This window comes from Melanostigma gelatinosum, assembly GCF_949748355.1.
Source record: "Melanostigma gelatinosum genome assembly, chromosome: 18".
Lineage (NCBI taxonomy): Eukaryota > Metazoa > Chordata > Actinopteri > Perciformes > Zoarcidae > Melanostigma > Melanostigma gelatinosum.
Window position 1 is genome coordinate 15,818,995 of NC_136651.1, and position 16,971 is coordinate 15,835,965.

At 44.1% G+C, this 16,971-nt stretch overlaps 1 protein-coding gene across 1 annotated transcript in view; it reads left to right on the forward strand.

Annotated features, from left to right (window-relative positions):
* The window catches only part of LOC306792618 (voltage-dependent N-type calcium channel subunit alpha-1B-like), a gene marked incomplete at its 3' end in the record, with an annotated part of 68,164 nt that extends 52,734 nt beyond the window's left edge, over positions 1–15,430 (forward strand). The window contains exons 32-41 of the mRNA XM_079289865.1: positions 3,604–3,709; positions 3,842–3,949; positions 4,350–4,456; positions 4,830–4,996; positions 5,675–5,807; positions 5,913–6,023; positions 7,865–7,903; positions 10,217–10,457; positions 13,869–14,092; positions 14,864–15,430. Coding sequence (XP_079145991.1) covers positions 3,604–3,709; positions 3,842–3,949; positions 4,350–4,456; positions 4,830–4,996; positions 5,675–5,807; positions 5,913–6,023; positions 7,865–7,903; positions 10,217–10,457; positions 13,869–14,092; positions 14,864–15,430 — 1,803 coding nt within the window. The remainder of the gene's footprint in view (positions 1–3,603; positions 3,710–3,841; positions 3,950–4,349; positions 4,457–4,829; positions 4,997–5,674; positions 5,808–5,912; positions 6,024–7,864; positions 7,904–10,216; positions 10,458–13,868; positions 14,093–14,863) is intronic.
* Between the last annotated feature and the right edge of the window lie 1,541 nt (positions 15,431–16,971).

Genomic DNA, 16,971 nt, shown 5'->3' on the forward strand with positions numbered 1-16,971 from the left:
ACATCTTCGGGCCTCTGTTAGTGTGTCACAGTCGGTATCTTCCGGCCTGCTGCCGTGTTGTTCTTTATGTTCATCTGTGTGCTGCTCTATGAGGGTTTCTTTGTGCATTTCATCTACCAGAGGCCAAAAGTTTAACATTTGACGTATCTCCACTGAGCCTTTTCAGTCAGCTTCAGCTTGTAGGTTTGGTTTAACAGCATGTCTCTGCGCTCTCATCAACCCTTACTCTAGCAGCAGCCGGCAGCTGTTTTCAGCAAACAAGGTAATAAACCTTGTGGACTCTAGCTGCCCAGCATCAAGGGACAGACTGACGGAGGTAGCGGCTATCTGGAGCATGTGGCAGCTTTTCAGGAGTTGGTAGAGACTTACCCACATTTGTGATGTCAGGAGTGTAGGCTACTCTGTGCTTGTATTCAAAAGTTTGCAGGTAAAAGTATTTTACATTCTTACCTGTTATCAAGCACCAGGTTGCATTTTTTGTGTTCTCACAGATGTCTACAGTCTGCCTGAAATAGTGAAATGTTTGCCCGGGGCAAAAAGCAATGTTCCCACAGACTGTGCCAGGCACTGCTCTGCCAGACAAAATTCATCTCACCCGGATTCAGATGCTTATCAGGTATTATTGAGGGATTTCTCAGCACTGTGAGATGGGACATTAAAGAACACTTTCACCGTCTTCTCATCAGCTTCCGCATTGACTTCAAATGAAGGAGAACCGGGCACATTTATCCCGTGGTTATATGTACTGCTATTAGTCAACAATCCTCAGGTAGTCCCTGTGCCAGCTGCTCACCTCTCAGCATGCAGAGGTAATGGGTATGGTTTCAGCGCACGCACAGCTGTCTGAATACATCACAGTTAAAATGACCCTGCCCTTGCCCCAGTTAAAAAATGTCTGGGTCTGACGTGGTCACGTATCCAAATATAACTCCTGTTTTTGTGAATCAGCAGAGAAAGGCATGAAGAGAGAGAGAGACCAGCAATGCACTTGATAGCAAGGCTTATTTCCCCATCTCTATTTTTCTATTTCTCCTCCCCTCACACTACTCCTTGTTCACCTCCCTAATGAACGCGTCGTCCCCTGATACTCACTGTTGTCCCCGTTACCCTCTCGTTTCCAGTCTCATCTTCTGTCTTCAGGCTGAGCTTCACCCTCTGTTTTGGATGATCTTTCTCTCACCCTCTCCAGGGATCTGTTCCCTCTCTTCTTCTTCTTCATCCTAACTTCAGCGTGTGTGTGTGTGAGGACAAGCATGCGTCCTATATGCATAGGTGCTTCTTTTTTTTGATGATATGTTTCTTTATTTGTCTGATGCTCGTGGTCTGCAGCTGCCATTCTTCCACTCTCTGTTTCTGGGAAAAAGATGCAAGACTTTACATGCGTAGATGCTTTCCAGTTAAGGCACACTCTCCTCCCCTTCCTCCCCCTCTCATCTCTCCACCCCTTCATCCGCATTGTTGCGCTCCCACAGTACATACACTTGTTCCTCGTTGCGGCTTGAAAGGAAGGGAACCATCAGCTACACTTTTCCTTTTTTCACAAATGTGTCTGATGGGTTTTGCTTTTGCCTTTCAGTTCTAAATTTCTTTTAATTAGAACTCCCCTCCCCCCCCCCCCCCCCCCCAGCCTCACTGTCAATGTGCTGTACTAACTCAAGCATGCATGTACGAACTCATTAATTGCAGCATTGATCCAGAAGCCATGCATGGTGTGGATTGATGCTGATTAGTTTCTTCTTTTTTCTTTTTTAATTAATGCCTGGTGCATTTTAAGTTTTATACTGTAGAAATACTGATGAATTAATCATAATTGAGGCTTTATGCTGCCTAGAATTTGCTACTAATCATTACTAGGTTTTAGTACTTAGCAGCACACTGCAATGTAGGGCTGCCAGTAACTGTTTTACTGTTGATTCACCAGTTCATCATTTAGTCGATCAAATGTCAGAAGTGGTCATAGTCGTTGTATAATCTACAATAGATGGCGCTCGCCACGCCCTCAGTTTGGAGAAACAGACAGAAGTACCAGCTCAGGAGCAGAGCAATAACAGCTGGTTTGTGCTATTGTGTGACTTTGGTGTTTGAGTTTGGATTCACCAAAGTCACACAATAACACATCAGTAGACCAGCAGCTCCCGTGTTCTGCAAGGTAAAATTACAATTTTTGTCAAAGCAGTCTGTGGCTTTTAAGGGAGCGCAGATAACGGCCTCAGTTCCCCTCACAGAGGGCTGATTGACAGCTAGCTAAAGCAGTAAAAGTATTCCAAATATAGTTTACATTTAAACTGACTTTTTCAGGTGGATAGAATTCTTTATGCTGGTGCTGCCATCCACAGCAGTATATGACTTTGCTCCATGCTGGGTCATCATATTCTCCAAACTGGGGCGTGCCTACCGCCATCTACTGTAGATAATACACTCACTGTGACCACGTCGAAAAATCAGAAGCATCCCTCTCAGGTAACTCTTTTTGAATTGCTTGTTTTGTCCAACAAACAGTCCAAACCCAATATGAGGCTTCAGCAGTCTGAGTTAGCAAAATAAAGTAGGGATCCTTTTTCTTACAGTGCACACAACACCGCCAATAAACCTGCACATGACTGCCATGTTAAAGATACCCACGTTATGTTTGCTTCAGCTGAAGTTAAGAACGCATTTGCACCGACCGAGGACTGGGGTTTGCCTCCCATCTTTTACAGTGCTGTCACATCTATAACTCCTTCAATGTACAGATTGCATGTGTTTAAAGATAGCCTTGAAAACATGGGAACTTATCTTTTCAGTGTCTCAACTACAGCAACAGTTTGATGGATAGCTTTCTCACTCTCGAGCTGTGTGGTTACAGCAACCTCCGGCCTCTAAGTCGTCATTTTCAGAACAAAGGCGTTTCCAGCAGCAGTGGGAGCTTTTGCATGTTCTGTGAGCTCACAGTGCTGAGCATCACATGCTAATCATATTTCAGCCTTAAGCACGCTACGCTTCCGGTGGAACAGTCTCATAAAATGTCATAGCAACAGTAGCAGCCCCAAAGCGCTTCATCTGTTTAGCGCTGTATGGAGTGAAAGGATTCATTGAGTAGTCGTGTGAGCGAGAACCAATCGACAGCCATACTATGATATAACACGTCATTTAACAAACAAGAATGCCAAACGTTTGCTGGTAGTTATGCGAGTATGAAATGTGTTTCATATCATTGTGAATTGTATGTCTTTGGGTGATGGACTTTTGATGAGACAAAACAAGAGACAAATTTTATTCTGGGAATTTGTGACGGGCTTCTCTCACTATTTCCTGATAAGGTCTCGACTGAACGATTAAGACGGTAATCAGAAAAATAATCCACTTATTGATCGTTAATAAAAATAATCATTAGTCGCAGCCCCAACATGTAACTGGATGTTCTCCACCAGTTGTTTGATATTACCGGTAAAGTTCCTCTGTATGCATACAAAAGAATATGTACTATTATTCATCATTTGAAAGACATAAACTACGAGTTTTGTTGCTGTAGAAAGTAGCATCCTTTAGTTAGACTTGAAGTCACGTCTTTAATGCAGCCTCATTTGCTCGTTGTTTGCTCCTGATTCACTCCATTCCCTTCAGCGATTGGTGAGGATGAACATGCCCATTGCGGAAGACAGGACGGTGCAGTTCACGTCCACGCTGATGGCCTTGATTCGCACGGCCCTGGAGATCAAACTGGCATCTGGTGAGCGACTAAAACACTACAAAATCCAGAACCCCCCCTTGCAGCCCGACTGACGGCTCTGTTGTAAATGTAAAAGGCTGTGATCGACCGTGGTGCAGACTTGACGTGACATGTTTGTGGGCCCTTCGGCAGGCGTCCTGGCGCAGCATTTGTGCGACGCCGACCTGAAGAGGGAGATACACCGAGTCTGGCCCAGCCTGTCGCAGAAGACTGTGGACCTGCTGGTGACGCCGCCTAAATGTGAGCCACAGTCCTGTTTGGGTTCTCCTGGGCTCTACTGGAACCCAGATGTTTGCTTCCTGTTTGTATTTAGAACTTTGATTGTCTTTTCTTTTCCTCTCTTCTTTATAAAGTTTCAAGAAGTGTTTTGATTCAAGTTGCTCTCCTCTCGTTCATCTTGTCTTATTTTGTCTTCTTTAAAGACACTGACACTCATACATCTTGAAACAATTTGATTTGTGTTGGACACTAAACTTAAGTTGTAGATGTACAAATAAGTTGGTCAGGTGTAGCTTGTTTACAGTGCGGGCCTTTGTTTTTAAAATCCTGTACATGTCCGCCTCTCTGTATTTCGTTGCTCATCTGTCGCCATCTACTGGCCACATGGAGGAACTGTCTCTCCCTCTGCTCTGTCCTCCAGACAACGAGCTGACCGTGGGGAAAGTCTACGCAGCTCTAATGATCTTCGACTACTATAAGCAGACTTGTGCCAAGAGACTCCAGCAGCAGCATACAGGGGGACACCAGGTACAGTGTGTTGTGAAAACACTCATGTATCAGTGAGCGGTTTAATCCAATATTTTGATTCAAAATCTCGTTGGCATCATTTTGTGTGTAACATGATTTTGTAGTCCTAACTCAACAATACATGAACTTCTTGTCTTAAGATATTCACCCTCGATATGTTGATAGGATTCGTTGAAAACAAAGACATACAACAACATAAGCCTTATCTTCCACACTGTGCTGTACAGCTCTCAGTCCTCCATTTTTAACCAAAATGACTTTTGAAGTCTGAAGATTAAAATAAATAAAAACACGAAGACAGATGGTTTTCTTTAGCTTGTCTGACCTCCTACTCCTCCACATGAACTCTCTCTGTTGTCGATCTGTCCTGCAGAGTAAACTGGGGGCGTTGTTCCGTCCTATGCTGCCCCTCCCTCACATACAGGAAGTAGTGCCACCGATCTGCAGCCCCAAACAGCCCCTCTCACCTCAGCCTGAGCCAGAAGCCACGCCTCAAGCACTGCCCACGACCGGCATCACCTCGGTTAACAGGGACACGATGTGAGTGACTGTTTTATCTGTCATGTACACATAATATATCCACAACATGGGCGGAGCTGTTGTTTAATTCATATTGTAATATTTCCTTTAAGTACAAGACAACAGGCCTCATGAATGAAGCCACTCGTATGAACAGATTTGTTTTTAAGTGGCTCGTTTTTTAAGGATAACTTGAAGCATTCCCCGATCTTCTTGGATTTTGAATCTCCTCTTTGGTATGAACAAAATGTAAGAGTGGTCCAGAACTGTCGTAGGAGCCATGTGCAATTAGTCCGCTGTTATCGAAGTTTCTTCGAAGCAATTTTGACTTTCACTTTTAACGCTATATAAATGAAACTTAATAATTATGTTGACTTTGTCCTGTTGCTTCTGCAATTCTAATTATAGGCGAATATAATTCTAGATTTATCCATAAACTACTGATATCACCATTCATTTCAGGTCATTTTGGCTTCAGCAGGTCCCTTAATTCGGCTGTTAAAAATGATTGACTTTCCTGTATGGAAATTTAAACTGGTCATTTACACAGTTCACTGAAGTTAGGAGCATTTACTGAATCTGTAATTCAGTTGACTCATCCATATGGTTGTAAAAGGTCTTTCCTCAGTTTATAACCAATCCTACCGCACTGATCAGCTGTCAATACTACAGTCCGAGCTCTTGTGTGTTCGTACGCAGACTAACCCAGAGAAGTGCCATCAAACATTCCCTGTCAGGAGACGTCTCTCAGGCAGCACAGCAGAGGCCCAAAGTCCGGAGGAAACTCCAGAGAGGCCAGTCCGAGGATGTTCCGTGTTCCACCAGACCTCAGGTACACCGACACCAGCTCAATGTTGTTTTACCCTCCGACTGTCTGTGTCGGCTGGCTTGCCTCAAAACATACATACAAACGTACTACTTCCTCTTTTTCCGGCAGGAATTTGTTGAACTGCAGCAGGTTGAAAACACATCGGATGCAGACGACTATCCGAGCCTGGAAGGCCACTGCCGAGCGGCCTCTCTGCCCCGACTCAACGCCGAGTACTACGTAAGCTCCTCGGCGCCTCTCGTTTCACTGCGCACAGAAAAGATCTCTTTGGCTCGCTCACGCTTGTTTTGTTTGAGCAGCGTTCCTGTGCTAATTTCAGGTTTGAAGAAATGCAGACACTGTGGATACCTCAGATCTGTCTTGAAGAAATAATCAAACAATGTCTTCTGCAATGTGAATGTTAAAATGCGTTTGTGTGGCAGTGAACAGGTGGCTGAGAAAGGCTGGTGCAATGCTGAGTGAGCTAACAGGAGCAGAGTCGCTCTCTGTCGGTCCATCCTGCTTACCTCTGCTTGACCTCTCCAGGCTCACAGTTTCACAATCATCACAGAGGAGGAAACTGAAGATAGGCGGTCTTAGCAAAGTGCAAAACGTAGTTGAGTCGTTGATTTATATAATTAGACAGTTATTAAATTACTGCAGAATAGAAACAGAGCAAAGCTACCGGTATGATGTTAGCCAGGGACATAATTGTCTGTGACTATGAATACAACTGCTGACCGCTTTGTGTTTTCTCAACAATACCGCCTAAAATCTCAGCCTCTGCCCAGTTCTTGCTACGCCGCTGATGTCAATGGCTGATTAAAGGTGTGCCAGTTGTACTTATTTGCAAGAGAAGGCAGGAATATTGGATATTTGGAGACTGGACGGCCAGTCGAGCTGAAGTGAGCGTTCTTGACTTGTGACAGAAATGAAACCCAGCCTCAGTGCTGTTGTCCAGGTCAGACAAATCAAATGATACATTTCATTCAGCCCTGTTGTATTTCAACTAGATGGAATGCAGATACTGTATTGACCTGCTGCAGTAAGTATTGACCTTCATCACGCTAACCTGATCATGTAAAAGATGAATTGTTTTAGAGACTCTCAAGGATGCTGTTTTGAAAATGTTTTAAATGTATTTCGTTGACCTCACCAATAAAATGATCATCCATCTTTTTTATATCCCGTACAATATTCTAATGGAACAAGCGTTTGCCTGCATGCAGGGATCCATTTATTTCTTTATGATTTTCACATTCACATTCATCTATTTATTTATTTAGACTTGTCTTACTGCCATTCTGTGAGTTTCAGTAGCTGCACTTGTCTGCTGCATACGGATGTCATGTCAGGATGAGTTTTCTGTCCATCACTTCTCTGTTTCCTGGATTGTCTCACCGGTCTGGTCTTGTCTGTTTAGTTTCTCTCTCTCTCTCTCTCTCTCTCTCTCTCTCTGTCACCCTGCTCTCTACCACAACACTAAACACGTGCTTTCCTTATGTTTATGTTGCATTTTGATCTCTCGCTTTCTCTTTAAAGTGTAAGGCTGGTGTTATCTTATATTTTTGTTATTGTCAACAAATCCCATGAAAAGACCATACCCCCAAAATATATCCAATAATTGTTTAGTATTTCATAAAACAGCTGGAATAGGAGAAAATGGTGCATTTATCAGGGACTATTTTCAATTGTGTAATACATATTTGGTGCTCCACTGAATATTTACACTCGCAGGACGGTGTGTGTGTGTTCATGGTGAGGAAGGAACATGTCACCAAGTGAAACAGTGTGACTCATTGATGCGTTTTAACAACAATAGAGCTCTCTGGCACAGAGGAAGAAGCTATATCAGGCTTTGACACACACACACACACACACACACACACACACAATAATTGTTGGTGGGATTGGCGTTGTTGGTTTTGGTCTTTTTATCTGGGTTATATGTGTAATAAGGAAATAGAGAATATCCCCAGCCTGAGCCTCTCTTCTCTAATCTTCTGTCTTCCCCTTGTCCTAATTTCAATGCCCACTGCTAATGTTTTGCCCACCTCCCTCTTGTGTGTGCTGTCTGATAGCGGAGCCACCCTCGACACGTCCCTGGGACCCACCTGGCAGTATGTACCACCTGTTGTGCCACCTCTCTTTTTCTTCCTCTCTCCCTCTCCCTCTTCTTCTTCTCTCATGTGTGTGTTTGCCTCCAATGCTCTCATCTCAGTGCAGAGTTCACACCCTCCTGCCATCGGGACAAAGTGACCCTCCTACATATACAGTATACTCTGGTCATTCCATGAAATTGCTTGTAGATACATTACATGCAACACACAAATTGGCATTGCCCATTAAGCCAAATCCCTGCAACGGTATTTGTATTGTGTATCCCGGGTATGTCACGCACTCGGTCCCGCTTCACAGCCATTTACTACAGCAGTACAGTACCACACTTTGGTAACATCTGGTTATGTGTACTGTATGTGAGTTTCATGATGTGGTAGTGTGTAGTTTATTTTATTTATTTTTTGTTAGTTGGTGTGTGATTGTGGAACAAGGCCGGGACAGTACTGCTAACTAACTAAACAAAAACCCCGTCCGACCTTATCTGTATTTTGATGTTACTTTCAGTCTTAACATCTTATTTTTCCTCACATGAAATCAAAAGTGAACTCAACAAGTCTGATTTGTCTCTTGAATCTTTTATTCACCCTCATTTTCAGACTCTTTTATTCGTTTGAAAGAAACAGAGGGATTGATTTCCTCTCTTTTTAATGGCACATTATGACATTGATCTCAAAAGTAAGATTCTAAGACTGCTTACTCGATAAATGACTTTGTAAGATGGATACTTTCCGTAGTGTTGTGATGTTGTTGTCCCTGACTTCAGCGACAGGCTAAGCTGTGGGGTAGGAACAAGAGGAACAGCACAACCCCCCTATACCCCTGTCTGTGAAAGAGCAATTCAATCAAATTCATTCAAGTTTCCTGATCATGACTAAATACATGTTAGCACGAGAGGAATCAAGGTAAATACTAAAATCCTGAAAAAGTATCTCCTAAAATCACCAGATATAATCTAGGCAGTAACCAGCAGGTGGGGTGGTAACGGAGCTGCTCGTCCTGTTCCCGATCACGTCAGTTTGTTCCCTGGTAGCTGTACCAGTCAGTAAATAAGAATGAGGTGGGGTGCGTGTCAATGTCCTCACAGCATTCAGTAAAGAATTACTCTCTGGAGGGAAATTGGTGAATGTAAAATGTAAAAGGAAAACACCTCTGAATACTTTAAGGCCCTATAGTCAACATGTTATAATGACAATATATCCCGTGACAATGTGAAAGGGGTTGCTTGTGCTGAAACTACGGAGAATTATCAGCTGAATAGGCAGCTCCCTTTAGCTTCACAGAGCTTTTATAGTGAGCAGTAAGCAGCAACCACACAACCTGCTCGGCACCAAACCGCAGAATGGTACGGCTGCCGACTAGCTGGTGGACATGATGTGTCATTTAGCAGCTCAAAAGAGATATATTTATTATAGCTGGCCAGAAACACAACTCCAAATGACAATGTTGCTCTGTAACTGCTGGATGTGTAAATAAGCAACTGTTTGTGAACAAGTTTGTCATATCAACTCAAAAGATGATAGATGTAAATGTTGTGTTCATAACTTGTTTCCGTGGTCAAAAAGCCGGTTATTGCAGGTTTAAAGCTTTGAGTATCAAACAGCAGGTTACAGATAACAGGTTGGACACTGGCATGAACAAGGCAGAACAACTATGTCACATGGAATGAGCAACAGAAAAGGCATCACTTCCATTAAAACCATGTAAAATCAAATATAGAGCCGATCTAAAGTTACAATACAAAACCCTCATAGTTTCACTTTGAGGGAAACGAATGCTGCGTTTTTTGTTTTGTTTTTTTAAACCAATTACGATTGTCTTCGGTGGCGTTAAGCCCAAGATGCATCAACGGTGCCCATGCAAAAAAAGATAAATTGACAGTATTCCTTCTGAAATAGGAATCTATTTTCAGTGGTGTATTCCTTTAAGTAAAATATAAAGTGTTGATTCGCAAGTGTTGGCTATTTACAGAAAGATTACACTAGAAGTTGCATATTGAAAAAGCCAAAAAATGCCACAAAGGCCAGTGTCAACAGCCCACCTCTTCTTTGTTGACGAGCAGAGACAGCTGCTGGCTTACAAATCATGTAAGTTCTGAAACAGTAAGTATTCAAGCGTGTTCATTCTTCTCTAATGTTTCTGACATCTGTGCCTGGAGAAGAACGGGTAGAACGTCGTCCACTGGTTGTGTCATTTGTGTGTTGTGGATATGTTGGTGGTCCAGTACAAGTGGTTTGGGTAAAACCACCACGGTCGCCCCTCTGCTCCGCTGTACCTTCTCCTCATGCTTCTCCACGTTTCTCTTCCACTCGTAGCCCATCGTTGACCTCAGTCCCATCAGGCGCTCGGCGTCCTCGCTGACGCCGCAGCGCTACCAGGAGGTCGGTCTGTCAGAGTATGACCTGGAGCGGCCCGGCTTGGCCCAAGTCGACGGCCAGGACCGAGCCCACCACCACCACCACCACCACCGCTGCCATAGACGGAGGGACAAGGACAGAGACAAGCAGCAGAAGTCCCTGGATAGAGCTGAGTCAATGCAGCCGTCCAGTACTGTTGGTGAGACAGAAACACACTTCAATTCGATGAGTTAAGATTATAAATTGCGAGAATGAAAGGCTGTCAATCATCCGACTGTAGGTAACTGAACTCTGAGGTCATTTATTTCAATGAGAGACGGGACAAATCATATAGAGCTTAATATCATGAACAAAGTGATTCAGACAGTCAATTGAGGTGCATATGTTTAGGTTGACGAGAGATTAATTCATGTAATACAGCGAGCAGAGCATCCACAGAGAAACATCGCTGTCTCTTTCATGGAGAGACGGCGATGGCTCGCCAGGCTTCCCTTGTAGATTACTTGGATGTCTCAACGGAGCTGCAGAAATTCTTTATCGGATTAAAGTTCCATGATCGGGTTATGTAGGCGAAGGGCTTTCTGCTGCGCTTCAAGCAGGGATTCTACATGTCTTTCCATCTGATTAGCACAAAGACTTGTGAGCTCTCAGAGGAAAATCTCCTTTGCTGGGGATTTTCTTTTTTCTCCTTTTTTCTATCAGTTGCTCCCTTTGTTCCCTCTGGCCTTCACAGTTACATTCATAGAATGTAGACTGGGCTTTACGGACTTCACACTTGGAGCTGCACAATTGAACTTAAAAGGGTTAAACTTACATTTTCTTCATAAAAGAAAGATGAAACGGAAACAAGCTGTGTGAGTCTTGGCCAGGACTCCCTTGCAAAAGAGATGTTTAATCTCCAAGTGAAAATCTCCTGGTATAATAAAAGCAGTTATTGGCTGTTTGCCATGAATGAGGTCACGTTTCGCACTCAAGCTGAATTTTGGGGGTTATTTGTAAAATTCCTGGAAATAAAATGAGCCGCCCTACAAAAAAGTGAATTTGAAACCTCATCGAGATCAACATATCTTTTGCAAGAGAGACCAGAGTGCAGCAGAGAGAAAGACGAAACAAACACTGCCAGACATAACTCCATACAGCAAACATAACCAGACAGACACAAGTTCATAATGTACAGAGGATAAAGCCAGACACAACAAAAGCACATACAGCACCAGAGACATCACAGACATCAATCAATATGGTTGAAGAGAAAAGTTTAAAATCTTCCTAAGTTCAGTATTTGCACGAGTGGTAACTAGAAATGTGTGGACCGTAGCTCTCCTGTTGTTGCTACTGAGGACCAGTCTTCTTTTTCATACAGTACACAGTGATGAGTACCATAGATTGTATTCTGTCATGGAACACAAAGCACAATGACGAGATGTTTAAAGGCAGAGTGAGCAGCGTGAGAACAAAGGATATCTTCACAGTCAAGCACCGGCACGGTGACTGACTGACTGCTTTTCTGCCCTCGAGACACAAAAACCATTCATTCCAATTTAAGAAACCAATTTGTATCTTTACTTCCTGTGCCACTTTGCTCCACGTGCTGTTTGACAGTGAGACTTTGCCTGTCTCGTCAAATTCCCAGGTATTTATAAGATTTGACAATTTCAATTTCAGTACGATTGAGTGTATGGATGGCTGGGATGAAAACTTACTGAGAACACATTTTGTCTTGTCAGCATTCAGTACAAGCCGGAGACCCCCCCCCGTCCCCCTTATTTATCGGATCAGCAGACCGTCACTACAGGTCGCCTGTGTTCTGTCAGACTAATATGCATGAAAGCAGTTACATCAAAGCAATAACATCCAAGCCAAGTAGGCGTGTCGGTGCATTCAAGGATGCTCAGACACTTCAGAGTCAGCCGAGCAGTAACGGTAACCCTTTCATTTCAAGACATCCGTAGTTCATATAATCCTTTTCACACTGCCCATGTTGGGTTCACTTTCCTTGAGCCAGCTCTTAAATCTTAGGTGACACATTGTTACAGTGTCCATGAATGCACCACCAAGAATAATCCAAACGTATCATATGTGCATGGAACATGAGCAACATTTTAAAGCGGATTAACGTAATACCTAATCATATTGAGTGCTGCAGTGATGCCGTTTTTTTTTTGTAGGCCAACCCCCTGAATAGCATTGCACTGGTTCCCTTAACAAAAGAAAATAAATAAGTGTTTTGTTCAGCAAGATAATCTTCACAAATGAACACCAGCTTTTGTGGTATTTAAGCCCGAATGCAATCGCAGAAGTAAATGGCTAACGTCAAATGTCTCATTTAGCCACTTGTTAGCGACTGACTTTTTTTAAGACTGGTAAGAGCTCCAAAGTCCCGTATTACCTGAAGTATTTCATGTCGTAGAACAAAACGTTAAAAGACCTTATTTCTGGCATCTAACCAAAAACCCATTCAACAAAACATTGACTTTAAGACGAGGGAACCGGAACGCAACAATGCTGACTCATTTCCAGGTTTCAGGACGCTCTATTACTTCTTGCAGTATAGCGGGTTATGTCCACGCTTTGTTAGCCATCAGGGGTCGTCTGCTAGAGCGATTACAGCCTGAGAGCTGGTGGCAGGGTGTTTTTTATATATGTTAACGCTGGAGGGCAGCAGCTGGGCTTTATTGCTGAGATAAAAGGCCACAGTGGACAGGTCCAGCACGAGATTTATGAGAACCTCTTGGTGAGATAGCAGAACATCCAGCAGCCCCCTCTTCATCTACCGAATTGAGAGAAGCAGCAAGGAGAGTTTCACTCCTCAAAGCTTGTCATTCTGGAGGCAGATGTGACAGATCAGGATGATGAATAGGCTTCTGTGTTCCTGTCATCACGGTTTTAATCTGAAAACTGGAGTTATTCCAGAGAGTAATTTCACCACAGTGCTTTGCTTTATGCCACACACCCGTGGTCTCGATAGACACACGCAGACACACAAAGATGAGCCATTTGCCTTTAATTAGAGGTGTAATGTAATATTGTGTAATAATAGCTCACGGTACAAAAACATGATCCGTAGCGCGGAACTGAAAACTGGATCACTATGTTGCATAAATCATTTGGATGAGACGAGAAGCGCCAGTGTTCCCTTTCACTGCGAGATAATGAATTCAGACGCAGTGTTTTCACGTCACTTTCACCTCAGCAGTTGGGTTTCAGTCCTCCTCTTGGACCACATGTTGGAACCTCAGAAGATGTGTCTTCTTTACATGTTGTAGATCTACAACAGCTTTGATTAGTTTGTATGTTTCCATTGACTTTGTTTGCATTTGTACAGCATGTAAATGATGCTCTGTGCTGTACCGTGACATGTAACCTGTATTTACTTACAGGCCAACTAACATGTTTGGAGTCTGTTTGTCCAAACAAGTTAAGATACTTGCACTTCATTCAATTCAATTCAATTCAATTTATTTGTGTATAGCCCAAAATCACAAATTACAAATTGACTGAAAGTTTCATTTTGTCTCCACATTCAGAAGAGATGACGAGATGATGAAAGTGAGAGCTCTGTGTTTTCTACCTGCCCCATCTCATTTAATCTGATGCTGCCATCCTCCAGACTCGTTCACCGACCCTTCAGCTGAAGGTCTGTCCAGAGAGCGGGCGAGGGAGCGCGACCGCAGCCGGCCTCACGAGAGGAGGCACCACTCCTCGGCAGGGGAGAAGCAGCGCTACTACTCCTGCGAGCGCTACGGCAGCAGGGAGCAGTGTCACACCAAGTCAGCCGGGCCCAGCCGATCCACGTCTCCCGGGGAGGGACAGGACGCTGTTTTTGTCAAGCAGGTCAGTTACCTGCCACGCCGTACGGAGTGATCGACAGCGAGCTTGTCGTGAACACCCTGTGCTCTGTCAGTATTTTGGGCGGTGACACATGTTTTATTCTTTTGGCTCTGTACCCCAGCACATTGGATTTGAATTAGAAACAGCGACTATGAGGTTTTAGGGCTGTATTTCAGCTTTAGTTTTAGGGTGTTCAAAATCCATACTTGGCCAACAGTGAAGGAATTGTTGCCTTTTATATTCAGTGCACTCCCAATTTTACGACAACGCAGCAGAACAATGATTCTATACATTACCGAAGAAGCTTTTACAGCCAAACAGCGGTAAGTTATCGAGACACTGTTTTATTGTGACAGAATAAAACCAGCCCAAACTGTAAAATTTAGTAGATTATACATCAAAACGGCTGCAGTTGTTAGACTAGACTGTTAAAATGAACGCTACAATTTGGAACTGTGAAGAGTAACGTAACACCACCCTGTCTGAGTAAAAGCTTGTTTCACCTCTGGAACAACGGTGATGATGGCTGTGGTTGCGTGTGGTCAGAACCACACCCATCAGTGATGTGACGGTGTGCTGAGTCACCCTGGAGTACACTTCTGCATCACTGCAGCAAGGTGAGAAGTGAGATCATATTTAAGGTCAGGGGAAACTAGATTTCCAGGGGTTTTTATGTTGGTCTTTAACCTCTAGTTTGTTTACTTACAGCCCTCACTGTATGTGGAGAAGTAGCTTGGCCCTAAAGCAAAATAACTCTACTGTGTGTTTCCTCAGCATGGTAGCAGTGTGGTCAAAGCTGGCCCTGGAACGCTCCCCTCTGGTTCAAGCACTCCAGGCCGCGGTCGCAGGCAGCTCCCACAGACGCCCCTAACCCCTCGTCCCGCCGTGACCTACAAGACCGCCAACTCCTCGCCTCTCCAGTCCGGTGCCAGCACCGCTGCGACGGGGCACCAGACTCGCTTCAGCCGTGGCCTTTCAGAGCATGAGCGCTTACACTGGGGCACCGACGAGTCCCCGATACCGGTCACCCGCATCGGTTCGGACCCGAATTTAAACCGACAGTCGCAGGTCGCCTCTCACCAGGCCCTCCTTGAAGAGGACTTCCAGGACACTGTGAGCAGCCACGGAGGGGCACGCTCCGCCAGAACCGCTGCCTCCACCACGGCCTCGACTTCACACGGAACCGCCGCTGCGCCCGTCGCAGCGGCCGGCGCGCAGGGCAGGGGGGCGGGGGTGGTTCCCAACGGGTACCACTTCACCCTCGGGGTCAACTCTGCGTCCGTGCCTGGGAGCCGAGGAACGGGAAGTCTCAGGGAGAGGGAGGAAGAGGACTGGTGCTAACCGAGGAAGGGCAGCTCGTCAGTGTGACACAGCGCTCTCGTCAGGTCCAAGGCGCTGATGGGAATAGAAGGGAAGATATTTAGGAAAAAGCCAGTGGAAAGTGCCGTAAAAGGGGATCCGAAATCATTCCAGCTTTGTAGTGTTGCTCTACTTTTTTATACAACAAACTTTTAAGGAATAAAAAATACACTGATGACTCTTTCTACCCCCTTTACTTGCACTGGAAATCATAGCACCCGTGAAGACCCTTAAGTATTTTTGCCTTGGCCTTTAAAATCAGTGATGGAGCAGAAGATAAAAGCCAAAACCTCCTCATTCGTTGAGTGAAACTGTGCGTGCTTCAGACTGATCTGAAAGCCTCAGTCCTGGCGTTAATACGGCCGCTCTCACAGCACTGTTTTTATTTTTGTACGTTTCATTTTGTTTGTGGTCGCCGTACGGGTGAGAGAAGAGTTTCAACTTGATCATGTTGATGCTTTCACCAAGTTCTCTTTTCTTCATCAGCTTTTACTTCGGGGGGGTTATCCCCCAAATTCTGACCAGAGAAGATTATTAGGAACTATTTTAAATACGTCTTAAACTTCCACCATGACAACTAAGGGACACGGTGAGTAATGTGACAACAATAAAACAAAAGGAGGGGTTAGAATGGAACTAGAGCCCAGTTTTCATGATCACAGTTTTTGTAAATTGTACCACATGTACATATTTGGAGTGCACATAGGGACGCGATAACTCACTTCTGACGTTATGTGGCTGAATACTAAGTGCCTCGTTTTCCAAGATGTATTAAGATGCAGCCTGGTCAGATGGACTTGAACACACAGTAGGGGATGTAAGTATTTACACGGCTGAGAAAAAGTGTAGAGAACAAAGTTTGAATCTAGTATAATGGACAGAATGCAAAAACAACAAAAAAAACGAACACTTTTTGTACTGAATCTTGTTGTAGGTGTGTGAGAATTACCAAAGTAAGCAATGTAGTGCATGCCAGGGTCTTGAACTTGTCAAAAAGTAGTGTCTGTACTTTTGCTTAATGTTGTGTGGGAAGCATTTGCCTTTCTCTTTCAAATATACTGCCAGCCAGTTGGTAGAAATGGTCTCTGAATGCAGAAAAGTGCCATTTTTTATTTATTTCTAACCTACAAAAATTCTGCCTCCTCAAGCATACAATGTATATGTCATCTCTGCCATATTTGCCCAAATTTCATGGGTTCCCTTTCTTCTTAACTGTTTCCTCTGAGAGCAGTATTGTGTGAGGGTTTGTAGGAGAGGTTACCTGTTTGCGTGTCCACAGGTACAATAAAGAGTTGTGTTGTTGCCGCAGACTGTTGACTTAAAATAGGGCTATGCAACAAGACGACACTTCATCTGCCCTGTAGCTTTACCCTCTGGAATCTCCAGGTTCAGGCTTTAGTGCGGCTGCGACCAAATTTTACATTTATGTATGAAGAGTTGTGAATTGTAAATGTATCTCATGATGTACAGTTATTAACTGACAACACACACTGAGGCACAAATGCTATCGGAGCTGATATATG